The sequence below is a fragment of the Carassius carassius genome, chromosome 19, assembly GCF_963082965.1.
Source record: "Carassius carassius chromosome 19, fCarCar2.1, whole genome shotgun sequence".
In the NCBI taxonomy this organism is placed as follows: Eukaryota; Metazoa; Chordata; class Actinopteri; order Cypriniformes; family Cyprinidae; genus Carassius; species Carassius carassius.
This window is the reverse complement of record NC_081773.1, coordinates 30030893-30052770: the sequence shown is the minus strand read 5'-3', so window position 1 is coordinate 30052770 and position 21878 is coordinate 30030893. Positions and strand designations below refer to the sequence as shown.

Genomic DNA, 21878 nt, shown 5'->3' with positions numbered 1-21878 from the left:
CAGCAAGTATGATACAGAAAGGGCTTAAATCACAGATGAATCCCACCATTAACTTACAGAAGTAAATGCAAGAAGATGAACACTTACTGGACTGAAGACGTTTTGGTTTACTTGATTATCCATAGATCATTTTTTAGAAAAATCACGTTGAAAGGTGATTATCAAATATGATCATCAGGCTTCTCTGAATCATTGTATTACATGGAATTATATTATTTGATCATAAAACTAAGAACTCAAATATCATCTTACTATGACGAGTGGGGCGGGGTCGAGTGACGTGGGAGCGAGGTCGGTGGAGTGATTGGAGATGAACTACACCTGTTCGACCCACTGCCGGTCTCGAGGCCCACGGAGGAGATGGAAGGATATAAAACTGGAGCGATGACAGTGAAGGACGAGAGAGGACCAGGCCTGGGCTTTTAGTTGTGTTTTGGTTTTATTTTGTGCGCATCAGTCGTCCGTGAGGGGCTGGTGTGCTGTTTTGTGTTTATTTTGAATTATTAAATGTCGTTTGATTGTCCGCCGGTTCCCGCCTCCTTCTTGCCGACGATTACAAAGGGTTTAATTCATTACAGTGGTGCCGAAGCCCGGGAGAAGGAGGGACGCGCTGCTGAAGATCCCTCGCCGCTGTGGTGAATCCGCGGTGCCACAGAGCAGGCGAGGAGTGTGCCGCCATGGACGCTCGAGGCGGTGGACTGGAGCAAGTTGCCGGGGACGGGCGAGCTCGCTGCCGACCGCCCACGATATGGAGGGGCGGCTGCAGTCCGTGAGGGAGCGGAGGAGTCGGCGCCGTTCGCCAGGGGGCCGGAGCCTGCTGCCTCCGTGAAGATACCCGGAGGGGCAGGGAACGGGGGACTCCTGCCGGCGGCCCAAAACCGGAGGAGCCGTCGCCGTCCACCGGGCGGCGGAGGAGTGTCGTGCCGTCCGCCGAGGGCCGTCCAGTGCCACCACCAGGCACCGCGGAGGAGATCACCCAGCTGGTGGAGGGCCGAGCAGCAGTGCGTCTGGGAACCGGAATTTTTTATTTTTTTTTTCCTCTCTCCCCTCTCTCGTCTCTGTCGCTCCTCCTTCCTTCTCCGTTTCTCTCGCCTCGTCTGTCCTACCCCCAGGTTCCCACAGGTCCCCTTGAGCGGTCCACCCCGGAGGGAGGGGGGGGGGGGGGAGTAGAGCGCAGTCTCAGGAGTACCCCCCGGCCTGCGAGGGGCGATGGGGGTATGTGACGAGTGGGGCGGGGCCGAGTGACGTGGGAGCGAGGTCGGTGGAGTGATTGGAGATGAACTACACCTGTTCGACCCACTGCCGGTCTCGAGGCCCACGGAGGAGATGGAAGGATATAAAACTGGAGCGACGACAGTGAAACACGAGAGAGGACCAGGCCTGGGCTTTTAGTTGTGTTTTGGTTTTATTTTGTGCGCATCAGTCGTCCGTGAGGGGCTGGTGTGCTGTTTTGTGTTTATTTTGAATTATTAAATGTCGTTTGATTGTCCGCCGGTTCCCGCCTCCTTCTTGCCGACGATTACAAAGGGTTTAATTCATTACAGTGGTGCCGAAGCCCGGGAGAAGGAGGGACGCGCTGCTGAAGATCCCTCGCCGCTGTGGTGAATCCGCGGTGCCACAGAGCAGGCGAGGAGTGTGCCGCCATGGACGCTCGAGGCGGTGGACTGGAGCGAGTTGCCGGGGACGGGCGAGCTCGCTGCCGACCGCCCACGATATGGAGGGGCGGCTGCAGTCCGTGAGGGAGCGGAGGAGTCGGCGCCGTTCGCCAGGGGGCCGGAGCCTGCTGCCTCCGTGAAGATATCCGGAGGGGCAGGGAACGGGGGACTCCTGCTGGCTGCCCAAAACCGGAGGAGCCGTCGCCGTCCACCGGAGGCGGAGGAGTGTCGTGCAGTCCGCCGAGGGCCGTCCAGTGCCACCGCCAGGCACCGCGGAGAAGATCACCCAGCTGGTGGAGGGCCGAGCAGCAGTGCGTCTGGGAACCGGAATTTTTTTTTTTTTTTTTCCTCTCTCCCCTCTCTCGTCTCTGTCGCTCCTCCTTCCATCTCCGTTTTTCTCGCCTCGTCTGTCCTACCCCCAGGTTCCCGCAGGTCCCCGTGAGCGGTCCCCCCCGGAGGGAGGGGGGGGGATAGTAGAGCGCAGTCTCAGGAGTACCCCCCGGCCTGCGAGGGGCGATGGGGGTATGTGACGAGTGGGGCGGGGCCGAGTGACGTGGGAGCGAGGTCGGTGGAGTGATTGGAGATGAACTACACCTGTTCGACCCACTGCCGGTCTCGAGGCCCACGGAGGAGATGGAAGGATATAAAACTGGAGCGATGACAGTGAAGGACGAGAGAGGACCAGGCCTGGGCTTTTAGTTGTGTTTTGGTTTTATTTTGTGCGCATCAGTCGTCCGTGAGGGGCTGATGCGCTGTTTTGTGTTTATTTTGAATTATTAAATGTCGTTTGATTGTCCGCCGGTTCCCGCCTCCTTCTTGCCGACGATTACAAAGGGTTTAATTCATTACACTTACTAAGACATATTATTGGGGATGCAGTGTGAAAACTGATATTTGTATCATTTTATGTAAATATTCTGTTACGCTGTTTTGAAGATCTCAGAATTTCTTCTTCTGTACCAAATATTTGTGCTCATTTTGGGCCTCTGAATAAAATTGAGGTGTTCTTCCTCCGTATTCTCACTATAACGGAGTATATGAGTCATAAAATCCTGATATATCTATTATGAAAATCAACAAAAAATAAACTGTTCAATAAAAAAAAGAAGAAAAAAAGGATTTTTCTGACTATTATTTACTTCAGGCTTTACAGTGTTAACGTTAGTAGTAGTTAGAGTAAGGACTTATGATCTTAAGATATTAGAGACGTAAAACCGCACTGAATTCAAAGTCCCTTTAGACCAAATCCAGTGACCCTGAAATGCTGAGTGTGTTTGTGTTTGTTGGAGACTTGTACTTTCTACACCCGAAAATGCAGAAAGTATATGTTTAATCATTCAAACAAGCACCTCTAATCAGCCCAAAACGTTTATTTTATTTAGTAATCCAGTGATGGCAGAAAAGCAGCTTTTGAATGACCCTTATACAGTCTTGACCAGGTTTGTGTTTAAAGGGGTCATATGACGTTGCTGAAAAGAACATTATTTTGTATTTGGTGTAATGAAATGTGTTTATGTGGTTTAAGGTTAAAAAAAAAAAAAACATTATTTTCCACATACTGTACTTTATTGTTTCTCCTATATGCTCAGCCTGCCTGAAACACGTCGATTTTTACAAAGCTCATCATTCTGAAAAGTGAGGTGTGCTCTGATTGGCCAGCTATCCAATGCTTTGTGATTGGCCGCGTGCCTCAAGCGTGTGACGGAAATGTTATGCCCCTTTACTGTGATGCCGTGTCCCGGTCAGAACACTGGCGCAACAAGAAAAAACAATAAAACACATTAAAAACAAGACATTTGTTGCATCCAGTGGGGACATAATTACTGATTATAATGACTTATACTGTGATTTTACACATTGTGTTGCATTGTGCCGCATAAACATAAAACCATGTTCTCTTTTGGAAGGCCAAACAAAGTAGTTTAGCTTTCACAATGAAACAGCTTCTCCACGACATTGGCACCAGTGACTACAGCGAGAATCAAAGGTACGCCTTCTTTCTTTGCGTGAACATTTGGGCAGCGGTATGCAAATCTTTCCACATCGTGACGTAGACATGTGGGGGCGTATTTAAACAAGGTGTTTTAGGAGGGTGTGGACGAGTCTTAACTTTAATAAAGAATATCACTTTAGGTTTGAGACTTTAGTCTTTGCAACTTTAGGGATCTTATCTATTCACGAACAGCTTGTAATTGCATCATATGACCCCTTTAAAGCACATTAGCACATGTGTAATTAGGATTATCTGCGGTATCAGTCATTTGTGTGATGCTTTTCATTTACAGCACGTGCTATTTAAGGATTTGTGACTTTTTCTATCTGCATCTATTAAATTGTTTAAAATATATAAACAATTAATTTATGCACACAGTGACTTGAATAAACCTAGTCATGTTATTTAATTAAAATTAAGTTTTTATAAGTAGTTTTTATGCTTTCTGTGGTACTTTAATAAAGCTTGTGGTGTGATAGTAAATTAAGTTGTTTGATGTATTTTATTATTATTATTTTATTATTATTTTATTATTATTATTATATTTTTTCAATAATTTGGGTTAAAAGCAGTAAAAAAAATTCATATAAATGTAAAATATAACAATTTTGTTATAATATATAACATTTTCAAATATTTATATATATAAATATACATTTTAAATTTTTAATATATAAATATTTTTAATTATTAAAATATTATATTTGTCATGAGTCCAGGCCCTGCTTTTTTCCCTCTCACCATCAGAAACTGCCATCTCCCATCTTCACGGACTCCATTCCCCAAACTTCTCACACCTGTAACTTATTACACCCTCAGCTGTTCCTTACTGTCTTGGACTATTTATACACCACACTCCCACTACTCTGCCTGGCTGAATTGTAATTGTAGTTATTTGTTGTGTGTAGGTTGATGTAAGCACATTGGTTGCCGAATGTTTATCCATTCTGATCTGTTATTTTTGTTTATTTTTTCTGCCTTTCTGTTCAATAACTCTCATTTCACCTCCATTTGGACCAAGACCCTGTTTTTCCACAGTGCTCCCTTACTGCTTTATGACAGAATTCAGACAGCAAACATGGGTCCAGCAGGGAGCTCTTCGACATCCACCAGGGAGACCGGAGCTTTGAGGATTACGCCAGGGATTTCGTTGGAGCGGCTCGCCGGATGGCTATGGAGAAGACCTGCCTCATGGTCTTTTTTCTGGGGAGGCCTAGCCGAGCCCTTCAAGTCCCTTGTGCCTTACCGGCACCCCGAGGAGTCACTGGAGGAATATGTCAATCAAGCTCTTTACTTGAGAGGCTCATCCTTCATGGTGGAGTTCGCTGCGGAACCCGCTCATAATTCTCTCGGAGCAGTGATCCAGGAGACTTCATTGGTCTTGTCAGCTGTTCCCATAACCTCATGCCCTTTTCTGGGCTGTCCTGGGCTGATACGCAGTGTGCAGGATCCTCTGTTGAGGTCAGTGCGAGTGGCGGTGCATACTCACAAAGCTCCAGAGGCAGTGGTGTCCGCTCACAGTTCCCTCGAGGTGGCGGTGTCCGCTCACAAAGCTCCAGAGGTGGCGGTGTCCGCTCACAAAGCTCCAGAGGCGGCGGTGTCCGCTCACAAAGCTCCAGAGGTGGCGGTGTCCGCTCACAGTTCCCTCGAGGTGGCGGTGTCCGCTCACAAAGCTCCAGAGGTGGCGGTGTCCGCTCACAGCTCCCTCGAGGTGGCGGTGTCCACTCACAAAGCTCCAGAGGCGGCGGTGTCCGCTCACAGTTCCCTCGAGGGGGCGGTGTCCGCTCACAAAGCTCCAGAGGTGGCGGTGTCCGCTCACAGTTCCCTCGAGGGGGCGGTGTCCGCTCACAGTTCCCTCGAGGGGACGGTGTCCGCTCACAAAGCTCCAGAGGCGGCGGTGTCCGCTCACAGTTCCTTCGAGGTGGCGGTGTCCACTCACAAAACTCCAGAGACGGCGGTGTCCAGTTCTCACAGTTCTCTCGGAGCAGCGATCCAGGAGACTTCAGTGGTCTTGTCAGCTGTTCCCGAAACCTCATGCCCTTTTCTGGGCCGTCCTGGGCTGATACACAGTAAGCAGGATCCTCTGTTGAGGTCAGTGCGAGTGGCGGTGCATTCTCACAAAGCTCCAGAGGCAGTGGTGTCTGCTCACAGTTCCCTCAAGGTGGCGGTGTCCGCTCACAAAGCTCCAGAGGCGGCGGTGTCCGCTCACAGTTCCCTCGAGGGGGTGGTGTCCGCTCACAAAGCTCCAGAGGCGGCAGTGTCCGCTCACAGTTCCCTCGAGGGGGCGGTGTCCACTCACAAAGCTCCAGAGCGGCGGTGTCCGCTCACAGTTCCCTCGAGGGGGCGGTGTCCACTCACAAAGCTCCAGAGGAGGCGGTGTCCGCTCACAGTTCCCTCGAGGTGGCGGTGTCCGCTCACAAAGCTCCAGAGGCGGCGGTGTCCGCTCACAGTTCCCTCGAGGGGGCGTTGTCCGCTCACAAAGCTCCAGAGGCGGCGGTGTCCGCTCACAGTTCCCTCGAGGGGGCGGTGTCCACTCACAAAGCTCCAGAGGTGGCGGTGTCCGCTCACAAAGCTCCAGAGGCGGCAGTGTCCGCTCACAGTTCCCTCGAGGGGGCGGTGTCCACTCACAAAGCTCCAGAGGCGGCGGTGTCCGCTCACAGTTCCCTCGAGGTGGCGGTGTCCACTCACAAAGCTCCAGAGGCGGCGGTGTCCGCTCACAGTTCCCTCGAGGCGGCGGTGTCCGCTCACAGTTCCCTCGAGGCGGCGGTGTCCGCTCACAGTTCCCTCGAGGGGGCGGTGTCCACTCACAAAGCTCCAGAGCGGCGGTGTCCGCTCACAGTTCCCTCGAGGGGGCGGTGTCCACTCACAAAGCTCCAGAGGAGGCGGTGTCCGCTCACAGTTCCCTCGAGGTGGCGGTGTCCGCTCACAAAGCTCCAGAGGCGGCGGTGTCCGCTCACAGTTCCCTCGAGGGGGCGTTGTCCGCTCACAAAGCTCCAGAGGCGGCGGTGTCCGCTCACAGTTCCCTCGAGGGGGCGGTGTCCACTCACAAAGCTCCAGAGGTGGCGGTGTCCGCTCACAAAGCTCCAGAGGCGGCAGTGTCCGCTCACAGTTCCCTCGAGGGGGCGGTGTCCACTCACAAAGCTCCAGAGGCGGCGGTGTCCGCTCACAGTTCCCTCGAGGTGGCGGTGTCCACTCACAAAGCTCCAGAGGCGGCGGTGTCCGCTCACAGTTCCCTCGAGGCGGCGGTGTCCGCTCACAGTTCCCTCGAGGCGGCGGTGTCCGCTCACAGTTCCCTCGAGGGGGCGGTGTCCGCTCACAAAGCTCCAGAGGTGGCAGTGTCCGCTCACAAAGCTCCAGAGGCGGCGGTGTCCGCTCACAGTTCCCTCGAGGGGGCGGTGTCCGCTCACAAAGCTCCAGAGGCGGCGGTGTCCGCTCACAGTTCCCTCGAGGGGGCGGTGTCCGCTCACAAAGCTCCAGAGGCGGCAGTGTCCGCTCACAGTTCCCTCGAGGCGGCGGTGTCCGCTCACAGTTCCCTCGAGGGGGCGGTGTCCGCTCACAAAGCTCCAGAGGCGGCGGTGTCCGCTCACAGTTCCCTCGAGGGGGCGGTGTCCGCTCACAAAGCTCCAGAGGCGGCGGTGTCCGCTCACAGTTCCCTCGAGGTGGCGGTGTCCACTCACAAAGCTCCAGAGGCGGCGGTGTCCACTCACAGTTCCCTCGAGGCGGCGGTGTCCGCTCACAGTTCCCTCGAGGCGGCGGTGTCCGCTCACAGTTCCCTCGAGGGGGCGGTGTCCGCTCACAAAGCTCCAGAGGTGGCAGTGTCCGCTCACAAAGCTCCAGAGGCGGCGGTGTCCGCTCACAGTTCCCTCGAGGAGGCGGTGTCCGCTCACAAAGCTCCAGAGGCGCCGGTGTCCGCTCACAGTTCCCTCGAGGTGGCGGTGTCCGCTCACAAAGCTCCAGAGGCGGCAGTGTTCCTTAGAGAGAGGGTTCTGTTATGAGTCTGGGCCCTGCATTTCTCCCTCTCACCATCAGAGGCCACCATCTCCCATCCTCCCGGACTCCATTCCCCAAACTCCATACACCTGTCACTTATTACACCCTCAGCTGTTCCTTATTGTCATGGACTATTTATACACCACACTCCCATTACTCTGCCTGGCTGAATTGTAATTGTAGTTATTTGTTGTGTGTAGGTTGATGCAAGCACGTTGGTGCCGAATTTGTATCCCTCACCTGATACTGTTTTGTTTATACGTTCTGATCTGTTTTTTTTATTGTCTGCCTTTCTGTTAAATAAATCTAATTTCACCTGCATTTGGACCCAGATCCTGTTTTTCCATGGTGCTCCCTTACTGCATTGTGACAATTTGAAATATTATTCAATATAAATGTATAATTTTTTATTTATCAATTGATTAATTGTTTATATAATTTATGTAAATACATCATATCTTTATTAGTACTTTTGTCTGCCGAATCAAAGCAGAAAGACAATTTTATATATGCTGTAAAATATTTTATAACATATATATATACATATAACACAAATAATATAATATAATACAAATTAAATATAAATATTTAAATATTTAATAATTATGTTATATTATTCAATATTATAATATCAAATATAATTTTATATACATTTAACATATTATTAATATTAAAACTTTTGTCTGCCGAATCCAAGTGTGATGTAATATTTTGGGGTCATGTCACAAAGGCGGAAACCAGGAAATGACATCATAAAAAGGACCCCTGTAGACTCTTATGATTATTTGTTAAGGTCAGTAATTTTCTTTAAAATATCTTTTATATATATTATATTAGGTAAGTTGAAATTTTAAATGGAGTGTGATGTTAAAGTAATGATATTCATGATATTCAAGGTCAAAAAATGAAATAAAAACTAACTTGTAGACATGTATTTAAGGTGATGAAGTACTTTAGTACTTGGTCTTAATTTACTATATTTATTGAGCTCATTTCATGATTTATGAACTTAAAACAGTTATTGCATTTTAAACTGTATATGTCTAAACCACAAATATATGAAAGTTTAGCACATGAAGAAGATCTTCCAAAGGTTTCATCTGTCATGTATCACAGGACAATATAATGATGGGTTTTGCAAAGCTCTTTGCTAAAACAAAGCTAAGCTTTATTATTCAGATGACACTAAAAAATATTTCCCGCTCAGCGTGAGTCCCGAGCAGACTGACAAAGCTGCTTATTATTGCTTAATGGAAAATAAACGTGAAACTGTTGATAGTGATTCTGTCACTCTGAAGCAGGTAAATTGTGCCTCTGAGATGAAGATAGATGAGATCCAATTAAGCATATTGTTAAGACTAATCGGTTGTTGCAGTCTAGAGCTCGTAATTTCAGTATGAATGTACTGATATGTATGATAACTCTATCCTAAGTCTTCTCGCAGTGTTTTTGGATAATCCGCAAGAGATGCTCATGTAATGGCCTTTAGCAGAGATTAAGCATGTACGCAAGGCTTCTGTGGTTGTTTTAAAACTAATTGGTGTTTGAAAGGGAAGATGTCCTGGCACTTCCTCTGTTAAACGTGTCCTCTCTTTTTAATGGGGTAAAATAAAATTAAAACCAGAAGAAATTCACTCAATGCTGTCCAAAATGACAGATATATGATGTTTATTTCCTGTAAATGTACACGCGCATGCATGATTGTGAATGCTCAGCTGGTGTTTGTGTAATATGCTTTTGCCAGTTAAGCTGCAAATGAAAGCATGCAAACGTCATTTTAAATCTGAATTAAATGCATTTGCATCATTTTTTTTAGAGTTTTAAATGCGTTTGACAGAGTTTGTCTGTCGTTTTGCATGAAGTTCAGCATTTCACAACTTTCTAATGCTCTCACCTCTTGCTGCGCTCTGCTGTCAATCCCACAATACCACAGTAGCAAGCCTGTGACTAAACTGTTTTAGATAATGAACTGAAAACAAGAATGGTCAGATTCACCATGGTTTTTAACTGTAAAGTTAATGTTGATTAATTTAGGGATGTTATGGGTTATATCTTAAAATACACTTAAATTACAAACCCCTCATTCCTGTGTTTTTACTTAAAAATAATATATAAAAAATTTAAATGCATAGTAGGGCAGCATGATTGGTCAAAGTAAAACCGAAATCACAATATAGTGTGATTATTGAATAAAAAAAACTGTGATTAAATAAATAAATAAATATATGCACTGCATGTGTCAGAGTAAAATGCAGCACTGTGTTCATTTACACGTAAGCAACTTATTATAAAGGAATATTTCTTGTCTAGTAATGTATTAATTACTATTTAAATTACTAGATAAAAACCAAATAATATATATAATAATAATAACAATAATAACAATTATTATTATCAAAATATAAAAAAATAATAATTGTATTATTATTTTCAGTAGTAGTAGTATTAATATGACTAGACAAAAACAAATAGGAAATATTAGTATTTTTTTTATAATAATTATTTTTATTACTATTATAAAATTTTATATTTCCCCTAAAATAGTGCAGCCCTAATGCATACTGTAAAAACAAAGCAACAACATATAAATGTTACTTAACAGTGTGCACATAGTGCATTGTGCTGACACAATTCAGAAGATTATGAAGAAGTCCTGTATATGTGTGAATGCTGTAATGTGTTAATTAATGAACAGCAATTATTAGAGTGAGTCAAAACAAATGACAGGAATTTGATCTGTAAATATTTGTGTTTTGCAGGAGGTCACGTCTCCTGGAAGACAAAGTGTGGTGAGTAGAAATATTTAATACACTTTGTTCGTTTATTATGATGGTTGATATATCACACATACCGGACTGGAACATAAATGGACGGATGGATTGTACTGACAAAGAAACTGCCAAAATATTAGGATCCGAAGGTCCAGGAACGCTGTTCCAGAACCTGCTGTCAGCATAAATAATTTTCAATGCATCTGACATTATTCAATCTAATCACTGTGACTGAGTAAGGAGAAATCACTGCCATCCAAAACTCAGTCAAAGCTTAAAATCACAGTATGAATTCCTGCTGCAGCAGTTTCTTCCTCGTGTCATTCGTTTCTCAGTATGCAGCTCATGGATTCAGCAGCATTGAAGCTTCTAGACACCAAAAGGTCACAGAAGTTATAAATCTTTCCTCTGTCAATCTGCTCACCACATGCTCAAATCTGCAGGATTTTAGTCAGAAAAGACCTTGAAAAATCACCAGATGCGTACAGTAATCTAGTTGCTTATAAGAGCTTTATGGCATGTTTTTAAATCATTCTCCTTTGATCTTACAATGAACAATTATTAGATGAGCTGCATTGGCTTTTTGGTGGTTATTTTCATGAAAAGTATCATTTATGTATTGTTTTGATAGACAGCACATTTTTGAAATGAGGAAAAGCCCAGCAGAAGATCAGCGAAATGCACCACACTGACATCTCCTCTTGTCTGAGAGCGTTTGATCTGCTTCTATATTTGTGCTGAATCTGTGGCACACAAGCAAAGCCTTGTACTTTCATCAGACAGGGGCACACAAAGGTGAAGGATGGACAGTTTTCAGAGTATTGCTTTCCACACAGGATAGTAGGGAATTTTACAAATTGTGGACCTTGAACAGCCGTGGAAACACAATTTTGTAGTTATGCTTTATCAGCTAGACATCATTCTTGCTGTAGTGTATGTATTAAAACGTACTCAGAAGAACTCATATATAACATCATGTTAAAAGTTTAACTTGTCTCAAGTTCTCTGTATCACAAATCATTACATTTCTTACTGGTTTTAAACACAAAAACGAAGCCCGTGAGACATATCTGAAGAACTCTTGCCACTTTAAATTTCATACAAAGTATTGAATGAAATACAAATATATTACTAGTCAACATTGGATTCTGTCAAACCATTAATCATATTTAATTGCATCTAGGGCTGCCCTCTAATAGTCGACTAATCGTTAGTCGACCAGAAGAGGCTTGGTTGCCCAAAATTTTATTAGTCGCTTAGTCGCAGAAAAAAAATCCACATTGGCGAAGTCACGCAGATTGTTAACGGCTGATTTTTGTGGTAATACAGTACATCCGGCAGGACATACAAATGTGCTGTGGAGATGACGATTCAGTGTCACCGACTTCATCTCTTAAACCCTGAACAAAGAAAGCACTTGTTTATTTATTAGTGAATTATTCAAATGTTAATGCAGCCTCCTTACTGTTTTGCCCTGACACACATTCATAATCATTACTTGTGTTATTGTGGCAAGCTTTATGCGTGTGCTTGAGCACTTATTAGGATATGTAGGCAATTAAAGGTTTATTATAATTATTTAAATGGTTTATTAATAAACGTGCGATTAGTCAACTATAATGCTTAAAATGAATGACTACTAGTTTACCAGAAAAATCTTTAGTCAAGGGCAGCCCTAATCGTATCCAAAATAAAAGCTTTTATTTATGTAATATATCTGTGTGTAATGTGTAGCCTATATTTATTATGTGTATATAAATACACTCACATACAGTATATATTTTGAAAATGTTTGTGAGTATTTACATGTATATATTTATATTCAATAATTTATATTATATATTAATAAATGCAATATATAAACATAAAATTTTTCTTACATGCATGGGTGTGTATTTATATATACATAATAAATATACACAGTACACACACATATGCTATGTAAACAAGACAAAAACCTTTATTTTGGATGCAATTAATCACAATTAATCATTTGACAGCACTAATATATATATAATAATATATATATATATACAGTACAGACCAAAAGTTTGGAAACATTACTATTTTTAATGTTTTTGAAAGAAGTTTCTTCTAGCCTGCATTTATTTGATCAAAAATACAGAAAAAACAGTAATATTGTGAAATATAATTACAACTTAAAATAATAGTTTTCTATTTGAATATACTTTAAAAAAATAATTTATTCCTGTGATGCAAAGCTGAATTTTCAGCATCATTCCTCCAGCCTTCAGTGTCACATGTAACATCCGGTCTATCACATGATCATTTAGAAATCATTCTAATATTCTGATTTATTATGAGTGTTGGAAACAGTTCTGCTGTCTAATATATTTGATGAATAAAAGGTTAAAAAGAACTGCATTTATTCAAAATAAAAAACAATTTCTAATAATATATTTTTTTTTTACTATCACTTTTATCAATTTAACACATCCTTGCTGAATAAAAGTATTGGTTTTATTTAAAGAAAAGAAAGAAAAAAATTACTGACCAGTAGTGTATATTGTTATTACTAAATATTTATATTTTAAAAATATAGCTTCTTTTTTTTTTTTTTTTGTACTTTTTATTCATCAAAGTATCCTAAAAAGTATCACATGTTCTGAAAAAATATTAAGCAGCAGAACTGTTTCCAACTTTGATAATGAATCATCATATTAGAATGATTTCTAAAGGATCATGTGATAATGATCCTAAAAATTCAGCTTTGCATCACAGAAATAAATGATAAATTTAAAAACAATTATTTTAAGTTGTAATAATATATCACAATATTACTGTTTTTTCTGTATTTTTGATCAAATAAATGCAGGCTTGATGAGCAGAAGAAACTTCTTTCAAAAACATTAAAAATAGTAATGTTTCCAAACTTTTGGTCTGTACTGTATATATATATATATATATTTACACACACACACACACACACACACACACACACAAACACACACACACACACACACACACAAACACACACACACACACACACACACACACACACACACACACACACACACACACACACACACACACACAAACACACACACACACACACACACACACACACAGTCCAGTGCAGCATCAAGGACATGGTTTAAGATCCTTTAAGATTAAGTTTATGCATTTGTTAAGCTGGCATCAGATAATTATGGGGAAATAAAAGCTAAGATTAAACTGTTCAGCATGCAGCTTTTTTTTCAAATGTTTAAAAACTTTTGAACTGCACACACAATCACACACATGCACAAACATGGTTATTGTTATAGTTATCTTTAGTTAACATTATTGGTGTGAACAGACCCTAATCGACTTCTCAATCGACTTCTTTCCAAAACATAAACAATTCGTACAGACCGTACACATATGAATGGTATTTTTGATAAGAAAGGATATCACCATTATTATGTGATTTTGTCAATAACAATAATTAACACTTATTTTTTTTTAAATAATGAACTTCTTTTTTTGTTCATCTGTTGTATAAAATCAACATCACATTTGTGATGGCATTCACTGATATCCGGGAAAATGCCATTCTTGATTTTGTGTTATTATTTAACTATATCATGTCTTAAAAAAAAAAAAAAAGATTGCTTGCTTTGATGTCACAGCTCAGGATAGTCACTAGTGAAGGGTCAATCAGTCAGTTATTGTGTTCCTGTGACTTTAGATTGACGAGTCATATTTTTGGCGGAGGTGATTTGCTCAAACAATTATTCCAGGGAGTCAAGAACTGCCACTGAGATGAATGGAAATGCTAGAAGATAGTTTTCTCCAGGTATATTAGATCTCATAGGTGAGATAAAGAGAGAGAGAGAGAGCAAGAGAACAAGGTCAGGCCTCTTCTGACAGGTCAGCAGTCCACTCCCAGCATGCCTCTGGGGAGGAGGCGAGCAGAATACACTGGTGCAACACCGGGATGAGAAGCAGTTCCTCCCTATGAGAGAGAAAGAGACAGAATGAGATAAAGACAGTGTTTTTGAATGGGAGAGACGCTGCTGATGTCACTGCTGTAATCGCTGTGTGTGTGTGTGTGTGTGTGCACGAGTGTGTGTTTGTATGTGAATGCGCTGAAGTTGGACATCAGCTGAAGTGCATGCTGCATGAGGTGAAACCGTCCTGACTCAGTCTGGAGTGAAAAACACCAGGGATATGCAGAATTTGGATCTTTACAGCCGACTGGACTCTCAGGTATGAGCGGCATACTGGTTTTTACTCAAGTTCAGGTTTTAGTGGCATCTGCTCAATGCAAACACTGCCAAGTTCTAGGATTTAGAAAATGCATGAATTTTTATGATGCCCTTGATTTTGGTATTGCAGTACTAATATTGCCAGATAATATGCATGATTTAGATAATTACATTTAGCTGTTGTTTGAACAGTGTGCAATAGTGCAAACTGCAGTAGTGCGCTACAGAACTGTGGGTGATGTAGTCTGTTTATTGCAGAGGATGCAGCGTGTTTTCTGCAGGCTGAATGTCATTGATCAGATGCATGGTTAGTGCTGTGGAGGAGGGGTGTAGGAAGCCTCTGCTGCTACAGTCAGAAGCAGGTTACATGCTGCAGATGTCGGTCAAGACCTCCCGTAAATCCAGCACAGATCTCTGACACTGCTTCGTCCCTTGCCTTCTTTTTAGTACTGTATACTATGAGAAATAAGGGTACAAAATGGTCACTGGGATGTTAACCCTTTCAAGGTATAAATATGTATGCTTTGAGTACTACTTTAGGATCCCATCTCATTGACAGCTTTGTGGATTTTATTAAAAAAAATTCTGAGAGTGTAGATACTAACTACACAGCATTTTAAGGCATTATTCCAAATATTATAATATTCCAAAATGTTCTAAGAAGCCTTCTTCTGGTAAAACATTTTCTTTGTGGAGAACACAATAATGCCGTAATGGAACATTTTTTTTTAGATGACATACTAAGTGAAAGAAATGCTAACTAAAAATATATGTCATTAAATGCTGTAAATTATAGGTAAAAAATGCTTCAGTTGAATGAAAAATGTACTATTTTACAAATATTAAGCCAACACCAATGTTATTTCAGTATCGTTGATATGTGTTTTTGTCATTTTTATTCCTTTTTGTATATATAAAATTGATACATTTCTATTAATTCGTTTTATTTGTGAACCTCTAGTTAAACTGAACGAAAATGAAAAATGTTACTTTGGCAATGAGCTGAAGTAAAAAATAAATGTAACTTTTGAAAATTTGATTTCATTGCACTTATTTTATTTCAAGTAACGAAAATAATTTTCAGGATTTTAGTTTCAGTTAACAATAATAGTGTCAACACATCACAACTATTTTATATGCATTAATAATTTCCACCACGCTCTAGGGCTGATAAAGTTTGCTTCACATGTCTGTGCAATTAAGTTGCTAATCGGTGGCTAATTCATATTAATTTGTCCATTGTATCTTATTTGAATGTTTTCATTTGCTTGTCTTTTGACTTTTGTCATTTGACTTCATGTTATATTATACAGTATAAGCCTTTTTAATGCTATTTGGTGTCAGGAAACAATATATGGGAGAGTTTGGCAAGCAGTTTTTGAGATTTAATCCATTGAAGTATATAAGACTTGATCTTGGATGCCCATGTGAATGGAGGTGTTGCAAATATGGCCACGAGTGAACCTGCTTTCCTCATGCTTTGGGCTGCTTCAGCATTTACTGCACTGAACTGCTCTCTGTGGATTTTGTGCTGCAGCTTATAGTGATATTCTCCTCCATCAGCCCTTTGAGGATGTGCAGTATGATTATCTGCTTCATCCAATTAAATCAATGCGAACCATCACGGGATGTTTGCTAATCTCTCCGCTCTCTGACTGCCCTCATGTTGCTTTAAAGAGATAGCGCTACCAAAAATGAAAAGTCTGTCATCATATACTTACCCTCATGTCAGTCCAAAGTTGTATGAGTTTCTTTATATTGTGGAATGTGTTTTGAAGAACGTTGGGGTCCAAAAGATTTTACTTTTCCCAGAATCTTTTGTGAGTTTATCCTTTCACGAGGTTTAAGTGCACAAAAGTATTTTTTCCTGTGTCTAAGAGGATTTCATGTCAATTTGTGTCCATTTTCTGTTAGTAAACAGCATTAAAATTAAGCTGATCGCTCCTTCTGTTATTTTGGGGAAAATCCAAAGTTCTTTTCTTTGGAAATTTTCATAAAAAATGAGATTATATTCAGTGATAATGGACCTGAATACTAAGAAAACAAAAGCTGTAACTATTCAAGTGTTATTTTGCAGATATGTTGCTTCTAAAATTATCCCAAAGCAGTCTCTTTCAGCCAGCTGGAATCTATCTGATCCACAAGAGAATATAGCCATGAAGAACAAGATGGTGACGATCAGTCTCGTCCACTTTGCAGCTTCATCTGGCCAAGAAATGAAACGTCTGTGACTGACATGTTAACAGGGCAATCTCAGTTTTTTATGTGCTGTTTACGGTAGGGTTTTTCTGAAATATATTGAAGTAAAATCTACAATTCTGCCTGTGAACTGAATTTCTAGTTTGTTTTATTCCATTCTCACAACATGTTTTTTTTGCTTTTGAAAATGATGAACAAGTGTTCTTCTGGCAACATAGTTATTAATAATATTATTAGTTCCTGGTTCTCAAAATTTAAGTGCAAAAATTTAATTAACAGAACTTTTTTTGAATTCCATTTTCTAAATGTAACCTTTTTTTCAAAATGTACAGAGGGCATTAAAATCTAACATTCCCATAATGTTTGCAAAATTTTAAATTGAATGATTCCATAATGTTGGCAGGAACAAAATTTGCAAAAAAAATAAAATAATAATAATTTAAAAGCTGGCTGTAGTAGAGGACATATGTAATGTTTCATAACTAATTGGGAACATTAAAAAAAAAAAGTTTTTAAACTTCTGATCAGGTTCTTTGAACGATTTTCTTCAAGTAAAATTAATAAAACTTTAAAAATCTTCCTAAAATTTTTGAAAAAATATTGGCGCAATAATGTTATGCATTGTTCACAGAATATTGGTTTGAATTCCATTTTTTAAATGTTACTTGATTTAGAATGTTCAGGTAACATTTAAAAATAACATTTTCATTATGTTTGCAAAATGATCAAAATGTAACATTTGTCGTAAAGTTTGCTAAACAAACATTTTTAAAATGTAACAAAAAGAATTATATTCAGAATGTTTTCAAAACTTAAAAAGAATGTTTGAACTTCGGCCAATGTTCTGAAAAAGGTTTTCTGAAATTTTTAATCGAAAATTCTTCCAGTAAGATAAATAGAATGTTTGTTCAGAGTTAATCTGGTCTTGAAAAATGTTCTCGAAATGTGCACACAAATTATATTATTATATATATATTTTTTAGATGTTACTTGTTTTAGGTTGAAACATCATTCTAAAGTAAGATTTCCATAAAGTTAAAGCAAATTTGGTTACATTTGCAAAAAATGTAAACATCGTTTGGAACATTCAGAATGTTCTCATAATTGAATTAGAACAAATCTTCGTTGGGTTGCTGGATATTCAGATGAACCTTTGCAAAGACAGTAGAGTGAAAGGTGTGGTCCAGAAGTGTTCTTCATAACAGCCTGGTACCTTGTAAACATGACATTGCAGGGCTGTGCTGCCGGGAGCTGCATTGATCTGAGTGTGCAGGCATCCTGAAGTACTGGGTCGGTGACATGGAACCTGCACTGTGTATCGATCTGACAGGAAAGTGCTTATTTTAAGCGCTTGGAGACTTGTATTGACTGCTGGATGCAGAACATACAGCTGCTATTTATAGCCTTCTCACAGACCAGCTTTATGAGACACCCACATTTCATTGCTCAGAGGTTGTTCTGTCATAGCTCAGGGGTATTTAATAGAGACTTATGATTCTTTCAAGTTTTAACATTATTCTTCAATTCTTTGCGGTCAGTAAGAGTAATGAGAGTAATGGAGTAATGATGCTGAAAATACAGCTTTGCATCACAGAAATAAATACAATTTTAAAATCTATTTTAAAATCTATTCACATAGAAAATATTTATTTTAAATGATAATAACATAATATTATTTTTACTGTATTTTTGCTCAAATAAATGCAGCCTTGCAGAAGCAGAAGACACTTCTTTTTTGGATACCTCTTTAAAAATACTTACCAACCCCCAAATGTTGGACGGTAGTGCATGTCCTGAATTAATTAAGAATAGAACTAAATTTAAAAGTTGTCCTGTTGTAGGAATATAAAGCTATTGTATAAAATTAATGTGGATAGCATATCAGATCTTGTAAAAATTGGATAAGAAACATTTGACATCATATATCATGATATAGAGATTTCTCACTGTTTTGTTAATTATGGGCTTTTTCCTCACGGTGAAACATCTGGGAAGACTTTAGCAAGGATCTCTATTTCCTCTCTGTTTAATCACTTTTTGTTCTTGTAATTGAGATATTAAAGCTTAGTCTGGAGTTTTGAGGACTTTTTAAAATACATGTTTTGTATTTCAGTACTGTATTTCATCTTCAAAAAATGTAAATATTGGAACTCTTTGAGCACCTGGTGTGATTTTGGTGTGGAACTGTTTGTTCGTTTGACCAATGGCAGATGTACAGTGTAATTATTTTTGCTCATCACTTCCGCTTTAAAGAGATCTCATTTTTATTTTACAGTATTGAGGCTTGTGTCTGCTCTGTTCCCTCACATGAACCTGTGAGTGTGTGTAGTGTGTTTTCTCTTTACAGGATTACAGTGTAGGATGTGTGCAGCAGAAGGAGAGCGTGTGGCAGTTTTATCATAAAAAGAGAGGATTCAGAATAAAGAAGTTAGACCTCATGCCGATTACATGCTTTTCATATTTTAGGCAGGGCAAAAAGCACTCATCTGATTGACTGCCTTAAGTGACAGAGAGAAAATATCTTTTTTATAAGACTTTATTTGAATTTACTAGCTTAGCTAATGATTCATAGTCATTAATAAAGCATTAAGCTATAGTATACGGTTGTTATTTAGCAAACTGCTCAAACTTATATTTTTAAAGTGCAAAACGGTTTCATAATTCACATCTTTGGAGTGTCTTTAGATCTAAATTTATAATGTATATTTTAATTGCAAATAAAATGTTGATCCATTTGGATTACACAGTTTTAACTATATATATGTATATACTATATCGGTCTATGTGTATATCAATTTATCACTATCATCAGTTTAATCCATTTGTTTCAATCCCCTAATCATTCAGCCTTGCTTTTCCATAATAAGCCAGATTTATGGATTTGTTTTTACAATAAACAGATTCGTGCTGATTCTAAACAATTTTGAAAATATGATTATTGACATAAAATAACAGATGCAAAATATGGCAGGATTATTTTTTTATGTTGTAGAGCAAAATTGGAACGTCTCTTTAAACCGTGTTAACCACAGACCACACACACACACACACAGACACACACACACACACACACACGCTCCCTCGTCTAGATAGAAGGTGCCCTTGGGTTTGTTCCTTCAATACGTCATTGTGTGGGTGTGAAGCTTGAGCTCTCATCTTTGTGAATTATTGTAAGTTGCCATCAACTGACTGCACACACACACACACACACACACACACACACACTTTATTACCTGGAGGCCCTGTGGAACATGACTTTTGGCTGCTATTTTGACATTTATGATGGATTTTAGTGAGCTGCTGTCAGAGCAGGTGAAACGATGAATGGATTTGAAATGATTTGCATCTCATTTATGTTTATGCATTTGGCAGATGCTTTCATCTTAAGTGAATCACACGCACTATCTTTTTTTTAAATTTTTTATAAGCAGTCTGGTGCCAATCTTTTATATTAAAGTCAGATAAAGTAAAAGCATGTATCTGGTCCTACTTGGTCCTACTTGAGGAGCCAAGGTTAACTTGAGTTAATAACATCTTTGATTTAAACATCATTAGCTAAAATACTGCTAGAGTTCATCATTAGCTAAAATACTGCTAGAGTTTTTATGTTGTAATCAGTTCAGAATGCCTGATTCAGTGAATCACTTTGACTCGAAAGGGTTAAAAACTCAGATTCAGTCTCTGATTCATTTCTGTTATGACTAAAACTGTGCCAATGTAGAGACATTTTTAATGTTAAATTTTTTAAGAAAAAGGTGATTATTGCTATTGATGCATACAAATGAAAATTATGTCATTTTGTGCCGTGATTTCAGTACTGTATTAAACATTTCAAATGAAGTTTATTCAATAATTCCAACAAAATGTATACCCTATACCATTAAAAAGATTAAGGTCAGTAAGAACTTAAATGTTTTTGAATGTCTGTTTTGCTCATCAAGTCTGCATTTATTTGATCAAAAAATACAGTAAAAATTGCGTAATAATATACAAATTTAAAATAACTGGGGGACTGTCTTGCATTTTTAAGTTAATGCTGTTAAATAGAGAGGGAAAAAATACATTAAAAAATAACTTCTAATGTAGGCTATTCTTAAACTTGGACCTCAATAAGAATAAAATCAAGAATCACAGTTATTTCTGAAGTTAATTGGCAACCCTAATGATGACATAATTACCTTTTGACTCCACCAAAAGATTTTTTTGACCTTAGTCAAAAAAAAAAGTCATTGTTGGAGATATGCAAGCAAATAATAATAGATAAAAAATGGATAATATAAAATGCAAAGGCAGCACTGAAAAGGCCAGTACAAAAAAAGAAAAAGGAAAAAAAAAGAACAAAACAAACAACAAAAAACATATTTGTATAATTTATTTCTGTGATCAAAACTGTATTTTCTGCATCATTCCTCCAGTCTTCAGTGTCACATGATCTTCAGAAATCATCCTAATATACTGATTTGCTGCTCAAGAAACATTTCTGATTATTATTAAAAAAAAAATGTTTTTGACGGGATACTTTATGAATGTAAAGTAAAAATAGAGCATTTATTTGAAATCTAAATATTTTGTAACATTATAAATGTCTTTACTGTCACTTTTAATCAATTTCATGCATCCTTACAGAAGAAAAGTTTTAACTTCTTTCAAAAACAAAATCATTGTACTGCCTCCAAACTTTTGAGTGCTAGTGTAAATGTTGACATATTGAAAATGACTATTCTAGCATAGTTTGCATGTATGTGTGCGACACTAGTATTGCGTGTTGTTTTTTGGTGTATTTCTGCTTGTATGTAATTGCTCTGAGGGTTGATCTTGGCTCGGCACCATCTGTTTTAATGCTGCGTGTTTCTCAGTAATGAGGCGCTAAAACACCAGCTTGTTGCGATTAGCAGCTGGTCAGTTATGCTCTCTGTTGAGGACAAATGCACAAATCCAGCCTGCTTTCGTTATGCACTGACATGAAGAGAATCTTGACTAGAAACCTTGTTTATTAGACTTGCAGCTATTCTTTTGCACTAATTAAAGATTCCATCAAGAGCTCATTATGACACTAATT

General features: G+C 39.7%; 1 protein-coding gene across 3 annotated transcripts in view; it reads left to right on the top strand.

The window, feature by feature from the left end:
• The window catches only part of slc4a10b (solute carrier family 4 member 10b), a 66274-nt gene that overhangs the window by 2446 nt on the left and 41950 nt on the right, over nt 1-21878 (top strand). The window contains exon 2 of one of the 3 annotated variants that reach the window (XM_059500647.1): nt 10398-10427. The exons of 1 other annotated variant lie outside the window; for it this stretch is intronic. In XM_059500647.1, coding sequence (XP_059356630.1) covers nt 10398-10427 — 30 coding nt within the window. Of the gene's footprint in view, nt 1-10397; nt 10428-14333; nt 14622-21878 lie in introns of those variants that run through there. One more of the 3 variants, XM_059500649.1, reaches the window with a different exon arrangement.